The following is a 25,580-nucleotide window of genomic DNA, read 5'->3' as shown; positions in this document are numbered from 1 at the left end:
TTTCATATTCTAAAAATTAAAATATTTTATTATTCATCTACTAATGACAGTTTGAACATGCTTTAGTATTTTATGTAAGTACACACCTTGAATTGATGCAACACCTTTTGCATATAAAATATAACTCTAGAGCTACAAATTTAAAGAACATCATGTTCAAATGCCTCTTGTGGAATCAACATCGTAAAATTTTAATTGGCCTCATCTGTACTAACCTAGTTCAATGGCTTGAGTATAATTCATTTAAAAATTTGAAACTCTATTTTTCAAACTCTAAAAATTATATTAGTTTTTATTTCTAAAATTAGACTGATATAGTCAACTATTTATGTATAGCTTGCCCACATAAACTGTTCAAAATAGTATAACTTAATTCTTGAAAATTTAATCAACTATTTTTCTTATATGAAAATCATTCTTGCTCGTATGAGTTTCTAGGCTATACATGCTCTTTTCATTGCACTTAATGCTCTATAGCTCTTCTCATCTTTATTATTTCATGATTTTATGTTGGACTTCACATTCACATTAACTAAAGTTTTCAGATCCTCAACTCTTGAATTCATTTTACATTGATTGAAGTCTTTAAGTCCTCAAAACTTGAATCCATCCTCGTGCTAATGTTTTTATTTTAAGATTACATACTCCACAACTTGATATTTCATTTGCTTAAACTATTGATATTGTGCATTCTCACTTCTATCTTCGTGGCTTTTATTTACTCTAAGGATTCTTTCCATCTTTATAATTTTATTTTTATGTTCAACTTCTTTACTTTATTGCATTGTAATAAATACAAAAAAAACTTTTCACATTAACTCTGATATCCAAAGGGCTAAACTAAATAAATTTATTAGTAGTAATGACATTTTGCGTCGTCAAAATCAAATATGAACCTTGGAGTCAATGCACTAGAAATTCTTGCATTAACTTTCTCCTTAATTTGTTTTACTTGTTTGTTTTAGACCTGTTCATGGGCCTGGGTACCCGCCCAGGCCCGCACTCTTCGGACCGGGCTTGGATAACAATTTCTGTGTACAAATTCGGCCCGGCCTGAACCCATAAAAAGCCCGAATTTTTAGAGCCGGGCTTGGGATTTCCATAAAAATCCAAGTCTGGCCCGGCCCGGCCCGATATTTAGTTTAATTAGAAAAAAAAAATGTCATACCTAGCATTTGAATTTGTGACCTTTAACTTATAATTAAGTGTTATTTACCACTTAGCTACCTATTATTTTTGTTTATAATTTTATTGTTATTAATAATATATTTAAATAAAACTAAACTCAAGCCCGACCCGAACCCGCACAGCCCGACCCGTATTTACAGGTTTAACAATTGGTCGGGTCGGACCGGGCTTTTTAAAAAAAGTTCGGGCTCGGGTTGGGCTGAGAGATATTAAAAAATTTCCGGGCTTGGGCGGGCTCGGGCTTGTTCAAAATAAAGTCAAGCCCGGTCAGGTCCGGCCCAAGCCCGCCCAGGCCCGGCCCATGAACAGGTCTAGTTTGTTTCCATATGCTTCAGAATGTTAATTTACTTTAATTAATTATTGTAATTCTCAAACATATCAAAGGGAATGTTTTTAAGTTAAAAGGGATCCTAAATTGTGGAATTGTTTGTATATTAGGCGGTTAAATTGTTATTCAGACTCACTATTTCTTGAAAGTATCAGGTCCACGTTTAAAGTGAGACGCTTTGATAAAATTAAGAATTAATGTATAATTACTAAATTAATCTATTAGTTAGTACTAAATATATTATTAATTTTTAAAATCAAAATTATTATTTACAGAAACCAAGTTAACATAAATTCTATGTATTAAAATAAATATACATAATTTTTAATATGTAAAAATAATATATATATATATATATATATATAAAATATTCAAAAAAATTAAAACCTGTAATATAAACTCTGGCTTTAACAAAACTCTGCGTCTCCATTAACAACCATAAGATCATCCATTTTCATTTAACCAGCAAATAAACAAAAACAGAAAAAAGAAAGAAAGAAAAGGAACATATATAAGCTTTGATAGCTCCCGTTAATAATCCAGGCACAAATTAAACTTTACCCTTTCAGCTCATCGTTGTTTCAGTATCTTATATTGCTTGTAAGAAGAACTGACAAATGTAAAATGTTAATGAAATACAATAAAATTATAAGCTTTGACAGTTTTCCCTGATGCAAATCAATATCCATTGAAATGTTGTAATGTGCTCCCTCCAAGTACTTTTTTGCTCTTTTCTTTTTCCTATTTCTGAACTACAGAAAGGTTTAGTCGACCGTTGAAGAAAATGGAAAACAAAAGGCCTTCTTATACAGCAGTGGTTTTAAAATGTCCCCAAAACAATTTCGGAATACATCCAACGACGGATGGATGGAAGGAAGGATCCAAACAAACAAATTTCAGGATACTGTCTGCTGTAGTAATTTTATGGACTGCAAAGATTCTTGAGATCCTCTTCTTTGGCGTACCAGCTTGGAATTATCTTGGAAACATGGGGGTAGAGGTCCTTGTAAGAATTCCTTATTGTGCCCTCTGCAACTCCAGTGGCATGTGAGATGTCTGCATCCACATCACTATTATCAGTCCCGTGTGCATATTCACATTCAAATTCAGCAATCTAAGAATTATGACAACCAAAAAATTTCCATGCCTACCAGAAATACTGGGGACCATAATTACCAATCTATAAATAAGGTAGTATTACAAGATAATCTTCTTTTTTTAGTATTCACGAATGAAAAATATTGTTTCTTCACTAATTTTTTTTTATTTGATATTTATTGGTATGATATTGATGTTCCATTTATAAGCAAAAATACGGCATGAAACCCACCTCATTATATGAAAATATAAATCAAATATTGTATTACAAAATTTAAATCCAATGTTGTCATTTGTTTGTATGTGTAGATTTATGGCTAGCAAATTATCGACTACATAGTAGTACTACAAGCGTCTTAATATTTTTAATTCTATTTTTAGAATTTCATATATTTATTTAAAATTTTAAAGCCAAGCACAAGTGCAAGGCTAGTATTATCAGAGTACAAAGGAGAAAATCCAATAAATTTTGAAATAATATAATCGCATTCAGCAATATACTGCAAAAAGAAATTAAGATGAACCTGTTGTTCTAACATAATTTTAACACATAAGATTATCAAACCTCGAAGAAGTTTCTTGTCATCTGAAAGCTGACTTATAATATAAATGACTGCTGCTGCGATTGATATAGGACTCCTCCTGCAGGCATTATAAAACAAACTATCACAAAGAATCCAGAGAAGCAACTAGCAAAAAAGAACATTTATGCATGCATTCACACCATATGCACTAGTCAATAAGGCAGAAACAACTGGCATGAGTATGCTTGTATCAAGGGTGAGCCCCGTGGCTTTGCAGAAACTGAAACAGCTCCTAACTACATCTCTCCCCCTTCTATTACAATATTCATTGAAGTAAAAAAATGAGAAAAAGAAAAGAAAGAAAAAAGATAAGAAAATACAAAATGAGGGATACACACAAGCACGTCCTCGGGTACTAATGGCCTCATGTTAAAAGTCAATGACACTCAAAGACAGTGCATAAACATGCTCAAGCTTGAAAAGAAATTTTCAAATTTGTTTGCTCTATACTTCTTAAGGATCCTATCAATATTCTTCTCATCTTTATGTACTGCTGAAGACTTTCACTGCATACTTTCATATGCCCTGTCACAGGCTTTTGTCATAAAACTTGAGCCATCTCAATGAAAAATGTTCCAAAATTATTGATTTGAACAAATTAGCTGCACATTATTATCTCTCCTAGATTAACTCTCCAACTCTGCCACATATTTTATGTCACCTGTAGTTGCCCACAAAAAAAAGATCCATAGATGATGCATCAACGTTAAGTGAAATGATTTCAGCCTAAGAGGGTAATCCAAGAAAATTGCCTTCACATACTAATTAAGATGAGCAAAGGGAAAAATAAACAACTCACTTAAACATAGAAGCAATCAGAACTGTTGAAAGATTATTATTACCTTATGTCGAACTCTTCTGACTTCTGCACGGCTTCTTGGGCAGCTTTCATTGCTTGATTATTCATGCCAAGGTTCGAACAAAAACGCCTCTACATATCAAATTGAGGCTCATATTAGACATCAATGACTGAAACAACCAATACATATATCCAGCAATGTGAAACGAACGTGAATCTATAGCGAAACTGAGTGCAGTAAAGTTCTTTGATGAAAAGATAATGAAAATAAGAACCCACCATGAAATCCCCAGCATGTATTGTTCCCATCTCCACTGACTGACCTGTCTCCAGTCCCAATTGTTTCACTATGTATTCTTTTGCTCGGCCAATTTCCTTCTTTGTGGCTCCATTGGCGACAGAGCAAATTTCTAGTTGAAATCCACAGTTCAGGGAAGCTCAAACACATAGGGAAAGATAAATCAGGAAGCATCCAGATTTTAAAAGGATATTAGGCTGTACCCTTTACAGTTCGTGGCTTGTCTTCTTGTCGACAAGCAATGTAGAGGCAAGCAGCCAATAAGGCATCCTGATTTCTTCCTCTACTGGACTTTTGATCTTCCACCTTTTTATAGATCTCATTAGCCCGATCCTACATATCATGACAATCTATTGTCAGAACAAAAGCATCACTACAGGAATTAATTCTCAAAATTATATGAACAACAAAAACAAAGAAGCAAGCAGCAAAGAAGGCATAAAAAATTGAGATTTTTAAATAGCGCGAGTGATTGAACAAAATTGCGTTCAATCTCACCCCATCATTCACTATAATTTTGTCTCCTCCTCCATAGGGGGAAGGATGCGGAAGCATTTCATTTATATCTGGACAGTTTTTTCTTTGCAACAAAATTAAGTCACCTACTTAAGAATTATTGCAGGCTTGCAAAAGGAAGAAATGTTTCACATTTCTGCACTCTAGAACAATTATGGAACCAGCATTAGAAGGTGTATTTTTTTTGTAAATGGTAACCCAAGTAGTTGTCATGATAATGGAATCTCTTAGAACACTCAAGGCGTGTTTCATCAAGATCATGAATCTGAGCTACTCCGTAGAATAGCAAATCCAAACAAACAATATATTGTGGGGGCAAATTACCTCAGCATTGGAACTACCTCCCTCTACTCCATTTAAGAATTGGAACTTGAAAGGTAAAGACACATTACAATATTAAAACATAAACTAAACTTCTGATACCAAGCTAGTCAATAACTTAGTAGTAATATAATTCTAAAGTAAAGTTATACTAATGCACAAGACCCTCAACATTGCAACTTCCAGAGAGGATCAGATACCATGGCCTTTCCATTGCAGAAGCTACTAGACTGTTTCTATAGTTTGAACACATGATAAATCCACAACAAGAAGTCCCACCTACCCTTACTCAATGAATTACACCAATGAAAGAGTATTTGCACAGAAGAGTAAATGAATTTGCACTAAGAAGACTTCTAACTCAATCAGCAATAAGATATTGAACGAATCCATGAGTAGCATACCTTGATAGTAGCAACAAGGCCCAACCTGAAACCAAAATCAAAAACAAAAACAAATAAATAATCACATTAACAATAAATTTCAAATGTTTCTTAAAAACACATGATTATGTATCAAAAATTGATACCAATTTTAAGGAACTCAAACACAATTAGATAAAGACTATATGAGGCAAGGATCCAACTCAATTGATTTCTATTTAATCAATTCTCATACAAAAGATGGCATGATTTTGCACATGATTTAGCCTATCTAAAGATCAAAACCTTCAATTCCAACTATTAAGGGCAATACCGTACCCTTGAAACATATAAAATAACCCCAACAAAAATTCAAGATCCAATTACAACATCAATTACACACAGATTAAGAAAGAACAAATCTAACAAACTCCAAACAGTAAACTCAATAAACAATCCAAAGAGAAACTAAAAAATCGAAAAGAAAAAACAAAGGAATTACCTATCAGACATGGTAGCAATAGTTTTAAAAGCCAAAATCAGACCACGATCAGGATTAGAACCTCTATTTTGCCATCTACCTAAGGAAGAAGATAAGAACTCTCCAGAAGCACCATTAGGTTTAGCAATAACGGTAGAAAGACCACCATCAGCTAACAACGGATTCGTGGGTCCACCGACACGCACAGGATCATTATCCCCTGATTCATTTGCGAATGTTCTCCACTCTGACGTTTCATCAATCGAATGTGATTCTAGTACTAACCCACACTCCGAACACACCGTGTCACCCGCCGAGTGATCAAACACCACCTCCGTTTGCCTCTTGCAATCTGAACAATACGCGTCTCCCATTTTCTATACAATTTTTTAATTACAGTTTTCTCTTTTCTTTTTTCCTTTCCTTCCTTTTTTTCCTGTTCTCTTGTTTGTTTCTTTGATTATTGTTTTCTCGATGCTTTCTTTATTTTCTGTTCCAGAAGGAAAACAAAATGCGAGGAGCAGTCAAAGAGGGGTTATTTATAGCAAGGGTTAGGGAGGTAGGAAGGGATGATCGAGTGCGGTGAGAGTATAATTTTATGATGTGGTTGAAGTAATCACAGCAGTTGATCTGTGGATAGAGGGTTGAGATGCAGCGAGTTAATTCAGTTAGTTGTAAGGTTAGTATTATTCCCGCATGGAGAAGTTTCCCGGGAATTAAGTGAGGAGTAGGTTATTATTTTTTTATTATATTATTTTTTCTTAAAGGAAGGAAAGGAAAAGGTGAAGGGCTTCTGTTGTGTTGTGTCGTGTCTTGTTGGTGATATTGGTTTTTTCTTTTTCTAGTTGAATAATAAGGCCATGTTTGGATGATTTTCTTTTTTTTTTTATATATAAACAATTACAATTTTTTTGGAGAGGGAAAGAGGTGGGCCTCTCGGACACAAACGCCTCTAATTAAATTTGGATGATACATGTTAGATTATTCGTTGTTGCATTTTAGATTTTTATCAATTGGGAATGACCCAAAATTGATAGCCTCAACTCAATACTTATTATCCATCATAAGTATTTTTAGATTTTCAATCATTAAAAGAAATTGTTTTTAAAATACTAAATTAAATTATTTTGTTTTTTTTAGATTTATAAATTGTAATTTTAGTTAATATTTAATAGTTAACAAAATCTCTTACTTTTGCCTTCTAATTGAATCCTGCTTCTCATTTCATTTTAACAACAATCAAGATCTCATTCAGACCAAAAACCACTGCTCAATAGTTTAGACAAGTGTCATATGACAAGCCAAACCTGCATGAACCACTAAGGGCGAGATTGAAATAATAATTCAGGCTTCACAAATATGGTACTAAGGTTAGGTTTCCTACTAAGATTATAACCATGAAATATTGAACAAATTACAAAATTAAATCAGGGTTCAATAACCCAAAATAGTAATCTATTACACTAGTCATGAGATTTAGGGATGACTTTTATCGATTTTTCACAATATAACACTTAATTTGATATAATTTAATTTCATATTCAAATTAGTATGTTGCTCTCAGCATTTAGCCCCACAATTAGGAGTTTCAGGCGATTTGGACAGGTCCACGGGTCAATAATTCATGCAGCTTTGCGCGTTACATTCTTACACTAATAAAAAGTATAAAGTTAGATCTGGCTAAGAGCTTAAATTGGCCATAAATGGGTAGTTAACAGTTCATTTGAAAGTTGAACCATAAACTGGTCCATATATAAAAGTTTGATTCATAGTTAACGATTGAATTGTTCAAGGTCAGCTTATGGTTCCGATTATGGTTTAGTCCCTGCGCAACTCCAATTCAAATTAGAAAAAATTGAAATTTTTATTTAAATATTATAAAAATTATACTTTAAAAAATATTCAAATTCATTACACCCTTAATCTTTTTATATTTTTTTTAGAAATTTATTATAATAATTATATGTTTTATGAAAGTTAATAACTATGATATAATTCAGTTAACTTTTTTACGTGGATCATAATTAAAATTTAATTGTGTATGAGATATTAAAATTCAAATCAACTCAATAAAAATTTAAACAAAAATTTAAAAACTCATAAGCTTAAAAGTTTCTTAATTAATAATATTAAATCTTAAAGAGTTTAACTGATATAGACTGCCATTTCAAGTTCATGACCAACTCAGGTTCAACAGGAAGTTGAACTTTAACCGGTCCTTTCCCTGTTAAGATTTCAATTTTAGTTAATTTTTTTTTTTTTTTGAAAGATGTGTAAATTATTCCACATTGAATATATAAGAAAATATAAAAGAGTTTATATTATGAAAGGGCAAATTCATTATCTTGATTAAGTCATACTAATGGTTAAACCTAGATTAAGAAAAATTATTTATTAAGATCCATTAACAAGTCAACTCTTTCTAATATGTGGGTTCATGAGTTTTTGTATTATTTTTTTTATGGCATTAGAGTATGAGAATGGGTTTATCTTGAGACTCATTTAACTTATGAACTATTTTAAATTTTATTAATCTATGACAATGGGCTTATGTTGGCCTTTCCCAAATAACACTTGAAGTAGGAGTGCTGAAAGATGTATAAATTGTCTCATATTAAGTGTTTAAAGTAATATAGAAGAGTTTATAATATAAAAAGACAAATCGTTAACTTAACTTAAAGCTCAAATTAAAATTGATATATCAATGATTCATTTATATTTCTCTCACTTCTAATTTTTAAATTCATGAACTTCTACAGAACTCTCGACTAGGTCCGGTTTCAAATTTGATCATTCTGGTTTTGTCAGTTTTGCAATTTGAACTCACTCTTTGGCTGGGTCTATCATAAATGAGGTTGATTAATTTTGTGCCCTTTTTATTTCATGCAATTGTTATTTTGCACGAGTTTATATCTACGATTGATTTTACACTATTTCGATTTTGTGATAATAAATTTTATGCGTGATTTATAGTGGCAGAGAAATTTAAAATTACGTCACCAATAAATATTTTAAACCGTATTAATTAAACTTTTTAAAAAAATTTAGAATTTAATTAAACTTTTAGAAATGTTTAGAGTTTAATAGAGATATAAAAGAAAAAATCATGAGTGTTTAATTGACTTCCCAGATACCTTTTGCACCAGAAAGAAATGAAACCGGAAGCATCAATGTTCATAGGCCATACCTCTTCTGTCCTTAGCTCAAAGTGGACTTCGTCAAGGGCCTGAATTGTCCGCAAATCATCGGGTTATGGTTCACTCGAAGGATAAATCATGAATTTGAAAATTTCACCATTTATCCATTTTTTAGAATAATTACATTTTTCAAAACTATTCACTGTTATTTTTAAAAATATCTTTTTTTATTTTTTTATTTTTCTACTATTTTAAAATTAATTTTTAAATATTTTTACAAATACCTAACGTATATCATATTTTAATAAATATTTTAAAAGAATATCATATACTCAAAATATAATATTATTCAGTAAATGTGTATTCTTTTTTGTTCAATTTTTATAAATTTATATTTTATTTTATTTAAAAAAGATTGACATACTTAATATATACTATTTTGGTTAAGTATATACATTTTGTTGTTTTTTATTTTTATTTTATTAATGTTTCACATTTTTATAGCTTTTTAAAATATTTATAAATATTGTAACTACTGATTAAATTATTTATCTAAATTCTAATATTAAAAATTAATATTCCATATCATTAGTATTTAAATATAAATATAATTAACAACCAACATATATTTTATTTAGTTTATATCAAAAATATAATAAACATATACTTTTTTTCAACATGTAACAATTTATTTTATTTTTTATATATGATATTCTCAATATATCTCTAAATCTTTAAATTAGAAAAATATATTTTAGATTTATTTATTTATTGATATCACAAAATTAAACAAAATGCTATAATATTTCATAAGAAATTAATATGTTTTAAATTCATTATCTGTTAAAAATATAATAAAATTATATCTAATATATATCATTTCATCTAAAAAATCAAATCATATGTTTTTGTAAATAAAATCCATTTTAGGATATTTTGTAAATAACATTTCGTTTTTAAATATTTTATTGTCAACAATTTTTGTAGATATTTTTATAATTATTTTATATTTTTATGGCATTTATAAGAAAAACCCATTATGAATTGGGTGGATAGTTCAGACTAACTTATAATTTTAGTCCATTCTGATTTAATTAACGGCTTAGTTTCAATTTAAGTCCTATAAAATTTAATTTTAATTTTAAAATTACAACAGCTTACAAAAAGATCTAAATTATCCAGTCTTTAACTTTTCTAAATTATATTTTATAACATATATCATAATTAAAAAATCTCGTTATGAAAACTAAAAATATATAATTGCTAAATAATATATACAATTATAAATTATCAATGATATTAAAACTTACTTGTTAATGAGAAATATAAAAAATGTTATGTGTAGGTGTTTGTTTAATATACATATAGAATTGAACCGATTCCGATGGTTGGTTCAGATTCAATAAGATAACTTCTTTCTTATTGTTTGAACCAAATTTATGAGTTTAAAATTGTTAGACAGCCTTTAGTATTCTTTTGTTTAATTTTCTTTTTTGTTTAGTTTTTCTAATATTGTTTTTGGACTGGGCCTAATTCATGGGCTAATCCAAATACTTGGATTGGGTTTTCTATTTAAATCAAAATACTTTGTTTAACAAATCAAAATTCATTTATAAAAATATCTGTATATCATAAAAACAATGCTTTTCGTAGCAATTTATTTTAAAATATTTTAATTTATTATTTTAAATTGTGACGAATTTAAAAATTTATATAAAAAACATTACTAAAAAGTAATAATTTTATAAATACCAAAGAGATATATTAATTATTCTTAAAGAAACTGATATAATTTTTTTTATAATTCTATTGCTAAATATTTAATTACTTTCAAATCTGTGTGAATAAGGTCTTAGTATGGATGGCCATTTCGGGCGGGTCGCAATAAGTCACGGGTCGAAGGTTTGGACCCTAGCCCCAAAGAGAACAATGATTAATAGCTTTGCTTTTTCTTGTCTTTTCAAAACTGTTCCTTATAGCTGTTTTTCGTTTCCTAATGCATAGCTAATGGTTCTATCATACTTGCCAAGAAAAGATTTGACCTCAAAAGAGTTGAAACCATATTCTTTATTGATTTATATACTCATCATCATCCCGCTGCTCCTATCAACGCTTACTTATTTATGAGAAAAAAAAAGAATTTTAAATAATCAGCCTTTTGAATAAGCGAGATTTTCCTCATAAAAATAGTTGTATACGAGAAGAGATCTCAATTCCTTTTTAATTACCCTATTATCATAAGAATGATATTATTTTAATATCGTTAATCTATTTGTTTGAATTATAAATTTAATCTAATTCCTGTAAAAAGTTTCTATAATTTTGCTCACAATTATTAATTACTTTGATTTTTTTTTATTCTCTTTCACAAGAATTATTTTAAGACTTTTATTCCGTTCTTTTGAATCTCCTAACTCTATCATCATAAAAATTATTCTGTAATTTTTAATATATTTTTTGAATTATAAATTTAATCTAATTCTTGTAAAAAAATTTAAAATTTTGCTTACAATTATTAATTACTTTGATTTTTTTTTCTCACTCTTTTACAAGAATTATTTTAAGACTTTTACTTTATTCTTTTGAATCTCCTCACTCTATCGTCATAAAAATTATTATAATATTTTTACTCTATTTCTTTGAATTATAAATGTAATTTAAATTTTATAAAATATTTCGATAATTTCGTTCTCAATCATTTAAGTACTTTAAATTCTTTTCTTTAATCTTTTCCGTAAGAATTATTCTAAGACTTTTAATCTATTTTTTCAATCTAATTTTCTTGTCTATTTGTACTTTAATTATGTTTGCAAATGGAAGTAGAATACATGAACAAGAAAAGAAATGGTCATAATATAAATTAATTATGATAATAAAATAATCTAGTATCCGTTAGATGAAAGTTATTTTATACAAATAAATTAATTATGTGAATTAGAAGTTAATATGCATGTATGTGGTTTATTAGTTATAAATTATGAAAATACATGTATAAAATTATAAATAAAGGTATTTTATAAAATCGAATAAAGAATATATAAAAGTTAGATTGAAAAAATAGATTAAAAGTCTTAGAATAATTCTTACGGAAAAGATTAAAAAAAAGAATTTAAAGTACTTAAATGATTGAGAACGAAATTATCGAAATATTTTATAAAATTTAAATTACATTTATAATTCAAAGAAATAGAGTAAAAATATTATAATAATTTTTATGACGATAGAATGCAGAAGGACGGTTGATTTTGATATATCAATTAATTAAAGTAAAAATATTCAGTTTTTCTAAAAGAGATTTTGAAAAACAATAGTTTATTAATTGACCAAAGTTTAATAATTTCAATAGTTGTGTTTTATTTTATATTTAAATTATAGTTTATTAAACATAAACTATATTATAGCGTAAGTTTGGGTACTTAATTGATATGATATTGTAAAATCTACAGCATTACAAGAAGATGAAAAAATTGAAATTAAAATGTAAAACTTTAGACATCAAATTGAAATTATTAAATTAATAACAGAACTATGTATAATATATCTCTTTTGCATAATGTTTCATACTTGTACATCATACTTCTGAGCTTATATCAGTTAAACAATAAGTAGAAGAATTTTTTAAAATTCTCATATTGCATAAATTATACAACGGTGCACTAAATATGTGCTTAGTTTTGTATTAAATTTCAGTCATAATAGTTAGAAATTTTAAAAATTTATATTTAATATAATATATTAAATATTAGATAGTTAATTTTAACTAATAAATTATATTCTTAATTAAACACCCATTCTAATCCTAAGAACTAACATATTAATAATAGATTAGTTTTCTAATTAGATAATAGTTATTCAAAAATCTTATTAATTATATTAATTAATAAATTAATTTTTTAATTAAGTAATAATTCTAATTATAAAAATAATATTTTTAAATATTATATTTATTAAAATTAATTTTTAATTATATAATAATTTATAATTCTAAAAATAGTAATATTAATTATATTGATATTTACATAATATTAGAATTAATAAAAAATATTTTGAATATAATTTTTATATTATTTTATTAATAAATTTTAAAAAGAATTAAGAACATCTAAAAATAGTTAGTTTACTATTATTTTATAAAATATTATAAATAAATATTAAAAATTAAAATTTATTAAATTACATAATTTATAACTAATAAACCACATACATGCATATTAACTTCTAATTCACATAATTAATTTATTTGTATAAAATAACTTTCATCTAACGGATACTAGATTATTTTATTATCATAATTAATTTATATTATGACCATTTCTTTTCTTGTTCATGTATTCTACTTCCATTTGCAAACATAATTAAAGTACAAATAGACAAGAAAATTAGAAAGAAAACGAATCCTAAAAAGCTTACAGAAATTTATAATTATCTAAGTTCATCATCATTTACTTATTTAGATTAGAAGTCTTGTACTTTCTTTTATTATATAAAGAAAGTTCAATTCCTTTTTTTTTATATATAAATTTATATACATCTAAATAATTTATTTCTAATATTACTGTAGACGTATAAATTAATTTTAATTCATTTAAATATTTTATTTATGAAAAATTATTTTTTCTCGAAATACGAACACTGGACTGGTTTGATGTAAAATATAAACCTTAAGTTAGTATATAATTCAACCTTTCATTTGGCATAATATTTTTGTCATTCAACTAATTATACAGTGTAGATGTTTCTATGAATGCCGTTAATTTAGGATTTCGTTAGATTATTTTACCATTATAATGCCTATTTTTGAATTACAGACAATCTATCAGTATTATTTTTAATAATTTATTAAATTTTTTATTAATTAAGATTATCAGTAATTTTATATATAACTTTTAATTATTTATACAAAATTAAAATTATATAAGTAAAGCTTATAATTGTCAAATACTATTATTTAAATTTTAAACACATATAAAAAGTTTAATAAATAAAAAAAAGTATAATTAATTAATTAATAATTAAATACAATATGTAATTATTAATTTTAACATTTAATTATGTCAATGAGTTATTTAAAATAAAAATAATAGCAATTCTTATAAATTTATATAATATTATATACATATACAACATTAGAAGGATGGTTGATTTGTTTATATTTTATAAGAGAATTTTTACTCGTATTATATAGCTCCTTAAACGGGCTAAAAATAAATCAAGGCAAATCTATTCATAAGCTAGTTAAAAAGATAATATAAAGTATCATTTACTTAGAGAATAAGTTAATAATTTTATTAGCAAATTACTCTTAGTTTTGCATAATAAAAAAATCTTCCTTTCCTTTCAGTATTAAAATTTTAGAAATTTTTCCAAGATAGATCAAGTTCGTTAGTACCTACTAATCTAAGGCTAGGAACAATTGCACGTACCAAAAGCTTAAGGTAATAAACGTGGGAGAAAATCATACATATAGTCAACATATAAATATCAAATTTTAGAGAGTTTTTTTTTTTTATTTTTTTTTTTTAAGAAAAAAAATAAAAGTTAGATATCATTTCTTTTTTTATATTCAGAGTTAATATGATTATTCTAAGATTATATTTTTGGAAAGAATAAAATATTAATTCAAGAATTTAACATAATAAATTTAAATTCAAAATATTAATTAAGCTATAAATTGTTTTACAAATATGAAGAGCAAGTTCATTTTGCATCATCATGATCATGAGAACCTCAATAGCTTCTTGCAAGAATTTGTGGTTCCGGGGTCAAGTGGGTATTTTTGAAAGTCTTATTGTGCCAGTGCTGTCTGATTTGATTATTGGCTTTTGAGATGAAGTCGAAAAACTATTAGTAACTCATTATTGAATGAATTTTTATTTTTATTCATCTAATGTGTTATATAATATTTTTATAAAATTATCTCTTAACCTCAAAATATTAAAAAATAATTTAGTGAAATTATTATATTTTATGTAGATTAGAGTTGTAAAAAAAAAAAAGAAATGAGATGTTTAATTTTTTTTATTATCGTATAGAATATTTAAAGTATTCAGAATTTGATGTCCTTCAAATCCGTTGGATCCAATCTTATTCAAAATGGCAAAAAAAGTTATTTTTTATTTTATTTTCTCTATAAACCAAGAACAATAGGAAGAAGCAAGTTGGAATAGTAAGATTTGGATGAATTCAGACTTTCACACACAAATTTTAAACTCTACTAAGTGATCCTTAATTTGATTCACCTAATTTGTTATATCTCAAATATAATTAAAAATACAAAGCTATTATAATATAAGAAAAAATTATTAATTCTTATCTTTTTATTATTTTTCTTATAATTTTTTACTCCAGTTTTTTTTTCTATTTATGTTAAAAGGTTATGGATAATAATTTAATTTATTTTTTATTAAGATATTTAAATAAAACCAATAAGACTTTAGATTTTTAAATTTGTGTTTGTTCAGTATTTCAGTCCTTTCATATGTAATTAATTGCTTAGTATCTTAGAGACTGATTACCTCAAATAATTGTTATGGATGCAATAAATGTAAAAAGTGCGACTATTTGACTTCTAACTAGATGGTTTTACAAGTAATAAAGGAACTTAGATTACATTGGATTCTTAGCTAAGTTGATGCAGTTTTACCAAATTAACACGCAAAGCTAATTAATAAACTAAATATTAAACTAGTAACGAGCTAAGGATGTAAATATGAACTAAGAATGTCAACTTGAGCTATGAGTATATAACTAATAAGTTGGAAATAGAAAAATGAGTTTAAAAAATAAAGCTAAGAGCTAAATTATTATAAGCTAAGAGCGATGATGTGAAATGTAAGCTAAGGAACAAGATGCAATAAATATAATACTGAAATAGTAATTGAAAAGCTTCAGAAATTTGATTGCATTTTATACATTGGTTAGGATTTTAGATATAGGCCAAAAATTTATAAATTTCGAGATTTACATCAAATTTAAATGAGCTTTCTTTATGTGGCCCGGTTAAATTTAATGAGCTTGAACCAGTGCTAAATTTGAATGTAGACAATCATTCTCTGTATACAATAAAGTTGAAAGTCTTATTTGTATAAATAGATAAATGAGATTAAAAAATAACATATTTTTCTTAGTAAGTTATTTTACTAAAATAAGAAATTAAAAGAATTTGAGTAACTTCTTATTTAGCTTAAAATAAAAATAAACTAACTTATACTTTTAACATACACGTAAAATAAAAAATATTTTTTACATTATGTGGCTGAGATTTGTAATCTCAAACCTTCGTTTTATTTGATTAATCGGAGATTACTATTGTTTAAAAGAAAACTATCCTATAAATTATTAAATTATAAAATTAAATAAACTAATGTTACTAATTAAATTAGAAATTATGTCAGTATACTTTTATATTCAATAATCTTAAATAAACTATAGTTTAATTTAAAAATTATAGTTTCGCTTTCTTTTTATTTATTTATAAAGGTGACAATTGATACCATAATCCTAATTCTAATGTTGAAATTTCAAGTTATATTAATGAAATATCTCTTTCAAATGCATATGAAATTGTGATCATTGACTTTGTATCAGTATTAATCCAAATATAAATATTCTTTTCTTCCTTTAGAATTTACAACACATTATTTGGATTAATAATGTTTTCATTGAAACATCATTGGGTATGATTAATCCTTTGATCGTAAGATATATAAATGTATTCAGATAACTCTAATGTCACTCTCAAATATGACATTTCTTTTGTTAATTAGGCCATATAATGGCTGTGTCAATAGCATTTGCTTGAAAACAAATCTAAATCCATATGATTTTCTACGAGTCTAATTAATCTTTTTAATTTCAGTAAAAATGGTATGAATAAAATTATTACTAATTTTAGCTAATTTTTAATTTTAATTAAAATTAAATGACATGTCATATTAGATGACATAATGTAAATAAGGCATGTTACTATTCTCTAAATTGAAAATTTACTGAAATATAATTTTATAACTTCGACGAGTTTTATCAAAATTTAAAAAATCGGTCAAAAATTGCTAAAACTCACATAAATTTGAACTATTTTAGCATTAAGCCTCTTTATTACATGCTAGTTTAAGGTTTTATTTTTTTAACAAGAGGTCAGTTTAAGTTACTACATCAATCTCTACAAACATTCTAAAAAGGGTGCCTCTGAGTTTAAGTTATAGAACACTCCATGATAGTGATGGTGTCTGTGGTGGCTCTAAATTTGTTTGACTGAGAGAGGAAAGCACCTGACTTTATGTTCCCCTGCTGAGTTATCAGGATATGGAAATCCAGACATGATGAAGCTGCTTCAACTGGATAGGGTCTAGAGATTTCTGCCTGAAGATAACAGAATTCCTCCTCTTCCAGACAAAAATCAGCATGAAAAAGACCAACTTATTCATAAAAGCCACCATAGTAAAACAAGTGTAAATCTATCCGGATCAAATTGATTCGGGAAAATGTAAGATTCTTTTATTCTTTGTGATTCATATGTAATGTCTTTACTGCCTTTAATGAATTTTGAGTATATAGTTAGGGCTTTGTTGTAGAATTTGAATTTAAAAAAAAAAAAATAGTTTCTCACTAAATTAATGCTATTGTGAAAACTTAGAATTGCTGGTTCATTCAATAAGATTAAATATTTCTCTTCCTTGCTTCTCTCTCTTCTCTTTCTCTCTTCATCTCTTTCAATCTTTCTCTTTTTCTTATCGTCTCTCTTCTCTTCTCTTCTCTTTCTCTCTTTCTTTCTGCCTCTTTTTTATTTTAGAAACGATGAGATCAAACTCAACAAAGAATAGCAAATCAAAGCAATTTTATGTTGTTTTTAGAGATATAGACAATCATTAACTATATCAGCATCTTCATAATTCATAGAGTCATTTAAATCTTTAGCGAAATTATTTATTATTTCATCTTTTTAAGAATCGGAAACATGTATATCTCCCCGTGCATTTCTATTACTTTCATCTTCTCCTTATTCTTTATTGTTCATCGCATTTGAATTACCATGGCTTCCATCACTACCTTTCATCAAACTGTTGTCTTCATTAAATCCAAATATCTCCTCTAGTAATTGATTTTTGTGTCAGTTACTGTACAAATTATCCATTAAATAAGCGAGTGCAAGAGAGGGAGATATTGGAAGAGAAACTGAAATTCTTTTACAAATTTTAGTTTTGTTTGGCATACTTAACAATCTTTCACCTTATACTAGTTTTATATCAATCCATAAATTAAATCGGATTAATTATCTAGCAGTTGAAATTAAAATTGCTTTAGTTTTCAATAATTTTTTTTATTAATTAAATCTGGATTAATGTGGAAAAAAAAACATTTTGGTACTGGTCGTTGGAAATTACAGTGAAAAGAAAAGAAAATTTTAACAATATTTTTGGTGGCAACCTATGCATAATGCACTATTTTTTTAATGGAGCCAAGAAAGATTAAAGGTGTTTTGGTGATTTAACCTCTCATTTTGCTAGCTGATCCGTTTACCAGCACCCATCAAATGAATCTGTATTTATACTTAACTTGAAAATAGATGTATTTGTTTTCATAATAAATGCATTCCTTTTCGTATATTTAAATTTTTTTATTTCAATTATGCTTTTAATTCGTTGAATCAAAGTAACTCTAAAACTTTAGTCTATATTGTTGACTTGATTTACATTAAAAAATGTTTTATTATGTCTAATATTAGTAAATTCAACTTAATAATATGATTTTGTCTCAAAAGATTGTTTTTTTTAGTCTCTCTCAAATTATAGTCTATTTTTTTTAACTATTAATTTTAAAATAATTTTGATAATATCTTTTATTAATTAATATAGATATTATCAATACATCCAATTTTCATATTTTATATTTTAAAATCATAGCTTCTATGGAATTTTTTTCAATAAAAAATTTTGAATCTCTTATTTATTGAAAAATAAAAAAGTACAACTTGATCATTGATAAAAATAAGAACACCACAATCAAAAAGTACAAAAGAACCTCCCTTGAATAGTAAAACTTTTATTATTTTTTAATTTTATTAACAGAAATCTTCTAATTTACAACTTGGCGATCTGTCCATTCATATAGTAGTTATATTTTTAAATCATAAATTGACTTTAGGTCTTTAAATTAGTTCGATTGCGAGAATGTCAACAAAAAAAATATTTTTACCATCAACATTGTAGCAGTATGAAATTCCATAAATACATTCATAAAGGAATATTCAAATCCTACAAAAGGATGTAACAAAAATCTCAACAAAAAAAAAAATTAAAATTTCTAGGAAAGGAGAAATTATGAAATCCTAATGACAATAAAGAAAAAGAATAAACAAATTTTAAGAATCTATATTTATTGATTAGAATAGAATAATACAAATAAAAGAATATTAATCTAAAAAATATAGATAGTTGCCAAAAGAAAAAAAATTTAGTAAAGAACAATAACAATAAAAGGGAAAAAAAATAGACAGAAGATTAGAGTTTTTTTATAAATTTATTTCATCATTAGTTTTTATAAGAAGTTTAACAAAGACATTTCTAGAGAAATAGTATTAGTAATTAATAATATTAATTAAAAAATTTATGTTTCTTATGTATAAATAAAATAAAATATTTTTAACATGTATGCTTATATTTGATATATAAGATTTTTATTTTGATATATATAATTACTTTATACGAGATTCAAGTTTATGCGTAATTTATAGTTTTTTTATTAATTTATTGATTAATAAATTACATTTCTAATTAGATAATGATTCTAATTCTAAGAAATTTTATTTTAATATTTATATAACTAATAAATTAATATTTTAATAATTCTAATTCTACACTAAAAAATAGCATATTAATTATACTTTAATATTATATTAATTTTTAAATTAGTTCTCTAATTAGATAGTGATTTAAATTTTAAAAATAATATTTAAATTATCTTTTTAATATTATATTTACTGATAAACTAATTTTTAATCCTAAAAACAGTAATAGTAATTATATAGATAGTATTAATTTATATAATACTAAAATCAATTAATAAATATTCGTAAAATAAATTTTATATTATTGTACTAATAAATTTTAAAATATTAAAAAATTAAAAAGGATATTTTAAAATATTTAATTTATTATTATTATTAAAATATTATATATAAATATTAAAGATCAAAAATTATATTTTATAATTAAAATAATAATAACGATTATGCAACACATGAATAAACAACTAGTGTTTTATAATATTCGAGATCAATAAAATTCAATCTCCTCAAATTTCTACAAGATTTGTTTATATGAAATTTATTCACTAAATCTATATAATTAGGTATCAAATCATAGGATAAAATTTGCTAGCATTTCTTTATTTTGTGAATGGAGAGATGGTTCTCTAATTATTATATATTAGTCGTTTATATGTGTGTTGTATGATTATTATTATTATTATTATTATTATTATTATTATATGACTAAAAATTAATATTATAAATAAAATTAATAAATTTTTTAATATTTAATATTTATTTATAATATTTTAAAAATAATAAAAAATTAGATATTTTAAAATTCTTTTCTTAATTTTTTAATATTTTAATATTTTATTAGTGTAATAATATAAAATATTATTTTAAAAATATTTATTAATTAATTTTATTATTATATAAATTAATTCTATCAATATAATTGATATTATTATTTTTAAAATTAAAAGAAATTATTTATTTACATACATAATACTTAAAATATTATCTTCTAGAATTAGAATCATTGTCTAATTAGAATAATAATTTATTAGTTAATATAATATTAAAATATAATATTTTTAGGATAATCACTATTTAATTAAAAAACTAATCAAATCAAATAAAAAATAATCTATTAATATGCTATTTCTTAAGATTATAATCAGTGTTTAATTAGAAATGTATCTTATTAATCAATAAATTAATAAAAAATTATAAAAATATATATAAATTTAAATTTACGTACATGTCAAAAAAAAAATTATATATTATCAAAAAATAAGACACATATTAAAAAAAAATATAGGTGTTAAAAAAGAAAAAAAGTATATAGATTATTATTTCTACTCAACCCAAATCATTAATTTTATCTTTTTCTATTTTTATAAAGATATATATAAGGAATGCTGAAGCATAAGCTAAGCTGCTTTTGAAATTATTCCATTTTTAATTTTAAATAAATGTTTACTAATGATTGAGCAAGTAGAAGTATCTTCAATATAATTTTTTGGGCCAACTTTGACTTTTAGAAAAAAGAAAATTACTGAAATTGGACAATCTTTTCATTAAACTCATTAGTTTAATCTTTTTCTTTTAATATTAGTTAAGCTTTATCAACGTACTAAAATTTATCAATTTTACAAAAAAACTTCTACACTAATCGAGCTACTCTTTATTAGTTATTTAACTGCATAAATGTTTTGATTATAAGTAAAAAAATAAAATATATTATATTAAAAATTTGCAATATTATATAATTATTAGAAATATTTTAAACATAATGATTATCATTATAAAAATATGGATGTGTCTTTTAATAAAACTTATAATATTTTAAAAGCTTAATTCTTTCTCTTCAGTTTTTGCTTAACTAGCCTGTGATAAGTTTGTTTGTGTGAAATAAGTACAAAAATTATTTTAACTATATTTATTAATTAATTTACTAATTATATATAAAATTAATATACTATGTTTTAGAATTAGATATCATTATATAAGTACAAAATTAATTGAGTAGTTAATATAAAAGATTAGATTTATTATTCGATTTTAAAAATAATTTATTAGTGAATATATTAATTCGTACAATAAATATATAAAATATGTTCCAAGATAATATTTATCAATAGAATATCAAAAAAGATTATATGTCCAAAATAAAAGAATTTTTATGTTTTTAATTCATTAATTATATAAAAGTTATAATTAATATATTATTCTTAAAATAAAAATTATATAATTAAAAATTAATTTATTCATTATAATATTAAAATATAATTAAAATTAATATTTAATTAACTATAGAATTGTGAGAGTATTGACTCCATATTCAGTATTAACCCAAATATAAATATACTTTTTAAAGTTTACAATATATATATATATTCTGATAACTCTAATGTCATTCTCAAATGTGACATTTTTCTTGTTAATTAGAGCTTACATATAATGACTGTGCCAAGAGATTTTTTTAAAAGAATTTAAATTTATATGATTTTTGAGGAATCTATATAATAAATATATAAATTAATTTTCAGGATAAAATTTATATTTAATTTTTTTTATTTATCGATGAAAAGATATCAAGTTCTTATGGTTTAATTTATTTATTATATAATTATTATTAAAAATATAATTAATATATTATTTTTGGAATAAAAATTAAATAACTAAAAAATTAATTTAATAATTAATATAATATTATAATATTTTTTTAGTTTAGATTTATAATTTATTAGAAATAATTAATTAACTGTAGAATAGACATACAAATTATAGATTAATATAGTACTTACGTATAAAAAATAATCACATATATTACATAACAACAATAAATATATAGATAAAAAGAATTAATCTCTGAATATATCTATATATATTTTTTAATTTTTATATTATAAAAATATTATATTTCAATCACTAAACTACTAAATTAATAGTAAAAAATTAAAAAATAAATAATAAAAATAACATAAAAATGCAGACTATGTGCCAATGCTGACTCATATATAATATTATTAAGAATAGAATAAAGAGTAAATTTTTATTATAGAAATGGCATGTGCTTTACTTAAACACATTTTTCAGCCAAACAGAGTCGCCGGCACCTTAATTATTGTCTAATCTGCCTGCCTTTTCTTGAATCTTTTTTTCTAATTCTCCGTTTGGCTCCAAAAAAAGAAAAAGAGAGATCCAAATATGTACTCCTTAATTGGCTTTCATCTACAATTTCATCCCTTTTATATTAACAATATAACAAAATCTTTGTTATAATTTCATGATTTGATTCTTAATCCTTTTTTCAAGTATTCAACAGAAATTATTTATGAAAATATTAAAACCTTTGAATATTCATAATTAAGAAATGGCTCAATTGGTAAATTTAGTAGAACTGACCTACACAAATCTCAGTTTGACTTCTTCTCAATAAATAAATAAATAAAGCTCAGTTTGACTTATTTATTTATTTGTATAGTCTAACCTAACTGGAATAGTCACTGATTCTCAGTTAATCCAGTTGGCTCAATATGATCTTATCTATCCAGTTTCTGCCTCCCTCTTGCCCTACCCTTCAATGTCTTTCAGTGTAAAAAAAAAAAAGTTAAGAAGAAGAAAAAGTCTTCAATGATGCTTAAATTTTGAACAACTCACAAACATATTCAACTATTTTATGAATATGTTTCTTTGTTGTATAATTAAAATTTATGTGTTATTATATACTTTATAAACTTAATGAATGTAATGAAAAATATACAAGCAGTGGAATTTTAAAACTTTATGATAAATAAAATTAATAATTCTAATAATAAAGTATTATAATAATATAATAAAATAAAATTAAGAATATTATACCTTCTTTTATAATTTGTTATTTTTAATTTTTATACAAATTTATATTGAGTAATCTTATAAATAGAAATAGAATTCATTAATCTTTTTAGAATTAGAAATATATATGAAATAATGATAGGATTAAGATTGAATTAGATTAATAATTAATTAATTTTATTAGGATAGACATCTATTAGTACTTTTAAATCTAATATTATTTCCTTAATCCTTTTTAAGCGGTATGAGTAATAATCTAAATCAAATTGACTCTTATTTCACTTAAAAATAGCAATAATATAAAGCAATAAAATATAGCAGGATTATCAAAATATTTCAAAAAAGTATTCTTTTTGAATTTTAATATAATGTTTCCAATTGTTTATGCATATTAATATGTATGAGGGAAAGACTTATGATTAAAATATTTTTTATTTTAATTTGATATATATTTTTACTCTTACATTAAAATAATAAATGATTGACACATATCTATTAATTTTAAATAATAAAATATATCTCGATCATTTAACACTAAACTATAATACATATGCCAGTCTTATATTTATTATTAAATTTAGATAATAATTTTTATTTGTTAAAATTTTAAATAATTGTATAAAATTAAAACTAAAATAAGAAGTATTGAAAAAAGAAAAAAGAAGAATTTTAGAGCGTTGGTTTCTTCAATTTCTTAAAAAAGAAAAGAAAATGATGAAGAAGCAGGCTGTCCACGCGCTTTGATGTGAACACAACGTATAATATGAGGTTTAACGAGCGTTGCGAAACCCATGAAAGAGGCCTCACGTGCCTACTACTCCATTTGTTCCCATATTTTTGGTACTGCCAAATAGTCACGTGATTCCCAAATGACCATTAGTCTTTTTGGCCAATGGGTAAAAGATATTATAAGAATATCCACTCCATTTAAGTATGCAAATAAAATAGTATATTAAAATATCCTTATTGTTTAAATATTTTTAAAGGTTAAAATTATTAATTGTTTCTTTTTTCATAATTAAGATTAAAATTTCTTGTAAAATATTGAGTTTATTATTATTATTATTATTATTATTATTTTCGTACCAATTTTTTCATTTGATGATAAATAAATATTTGTAAATAATATATAATCCAGCAAATGAATAGGTGGCCTAGTTTGTTAAGGAAGGATAGTTTGGTATCCCTTTGAACATGTGCTCTAATTCAATCCCCAAATAATTATTGTGTGTGTGTGAACGTTTTCTAATGTACTTTAATTAAGCTAAACATATAGAGACTTTGAAAATTATTAATGAAAACTTTAATTATCTATTTGCTTTAAAAAAAATTAAATTATTCTTTCAACACTCTTTAGTACGCGTCATTATTTGGCTAAATTAGTCTACAAACACAAAATAGCAACTTAATTTTAAGTAAAAATATAATATTTTTAATACATTAATTACCTTTTACTCTTTGCAAAACCACTATTTTTCAGGGATAGATTTTGTTTAAAAGTAATATAAATTACAAATCATGATATTCTAACACATTTATTTTCAAGAAAGGCTCACATTTACCCTATTTTTTATTTTAAATTTTTGGACTGCTTCTACGATCAAGAATATATATATATATATATATATATATATATATATATATATATATATATATATGCTAATCCCCATGTTTTAACCATTAAAAAGTAGTACCTTTTTTATAGTTAAGAGGAGAATGTTTGATTTGGTAAATGAAAGAACAAAAATAGTGACCTTGATTCTTGAAACAGAAGGACGGACAATTTCAACCTATTATTACAATAATAAATACTTTTTCTGTTACTTTTAATTTATTTGGAGATTAAAAAATAGTATAGATTGTTTTACTTAATAT

At 24.6% G+C, this 25,580-nt stretch overlaps 1 protein-coding gene across 1 annotated transcript; it reads right to left on the bottom strand.

The window, feature by feature from the left end:
• Nucleotides 1-2,009: 2,009 nt before the first annotated feature.
• LOC8259359 (transcription initiation factor IIB-2) lies at nt 2,010-6,496 on the bottom strand. Its single transcript, XM_002534424.4, has 7 exons — nt 5,997-6,496; nt 5,537-5,561; nt 4,499-4,628; nt 4,277-4,407; nt 4,041-4,129; nt 3,180-3,256; nt 2,010-2,572 (listed from the first exon to the last, which is right to left on the bottom strand). Exons 1-7 carry the CDS (start codon nt 6,347-6,349, stop codon nt 2,439-2,441), a joined length of 939 nt encoding a protein of 312 aa, XP_002534470.1. The 5' UTR covers nt 6,350-6,496; the 3' UTR covers nt 2,010-2,438.
• Nucleotides 6,497-25,580: the final 19,084 nt, after the last annotated feature.

The sequence above is a fragment of the Ricinus communis genome, chromosome 10 (assembly GCF_019578655.1).
Source record: "Ricinus communis isolate WT05 ecotype wild-type chromosome 10, ASM1957865v1, whole genome shotgun sequence".
Taxonomy (NCBI): Eukaryota; Viridiplantae; Streptophyta; class Magnoliopsida; order Malpighiales; family Euphorbiaceae; genus Ricinus; species Ricinus communis.
The sequence above is the reverse complement of the archived record's forward strand: the minus strand, read 5'-3'. Positions and strand labels throughout refer to the sequence as shown.

Excerpts from the sequence above, each read along its gene's own strand:
- LOC8259359 (XM_002534424.4), bottom strand. The coding sequence starts at position 6,349 with ATGGGAGACGCGTATTGTTCAGATTGCAAGAGGCAAACGGAGGTGGTG. Across the intron at positions 4,130-4,276 it reads TACATGCTGGGGATTTCATG|AGGCGTTTTTGTTCGAACCT; the intron begins GTGGGTTCTTAT and ends TTTGATATGTAG. Across the intron at positions 2,573-3,179 it reads TGACAAGAAACTTCTTCGAG|ACATCTCACATGCCACTGGA; the intron begins GTTTGATAATCT and ends ATGTGGATGCAG.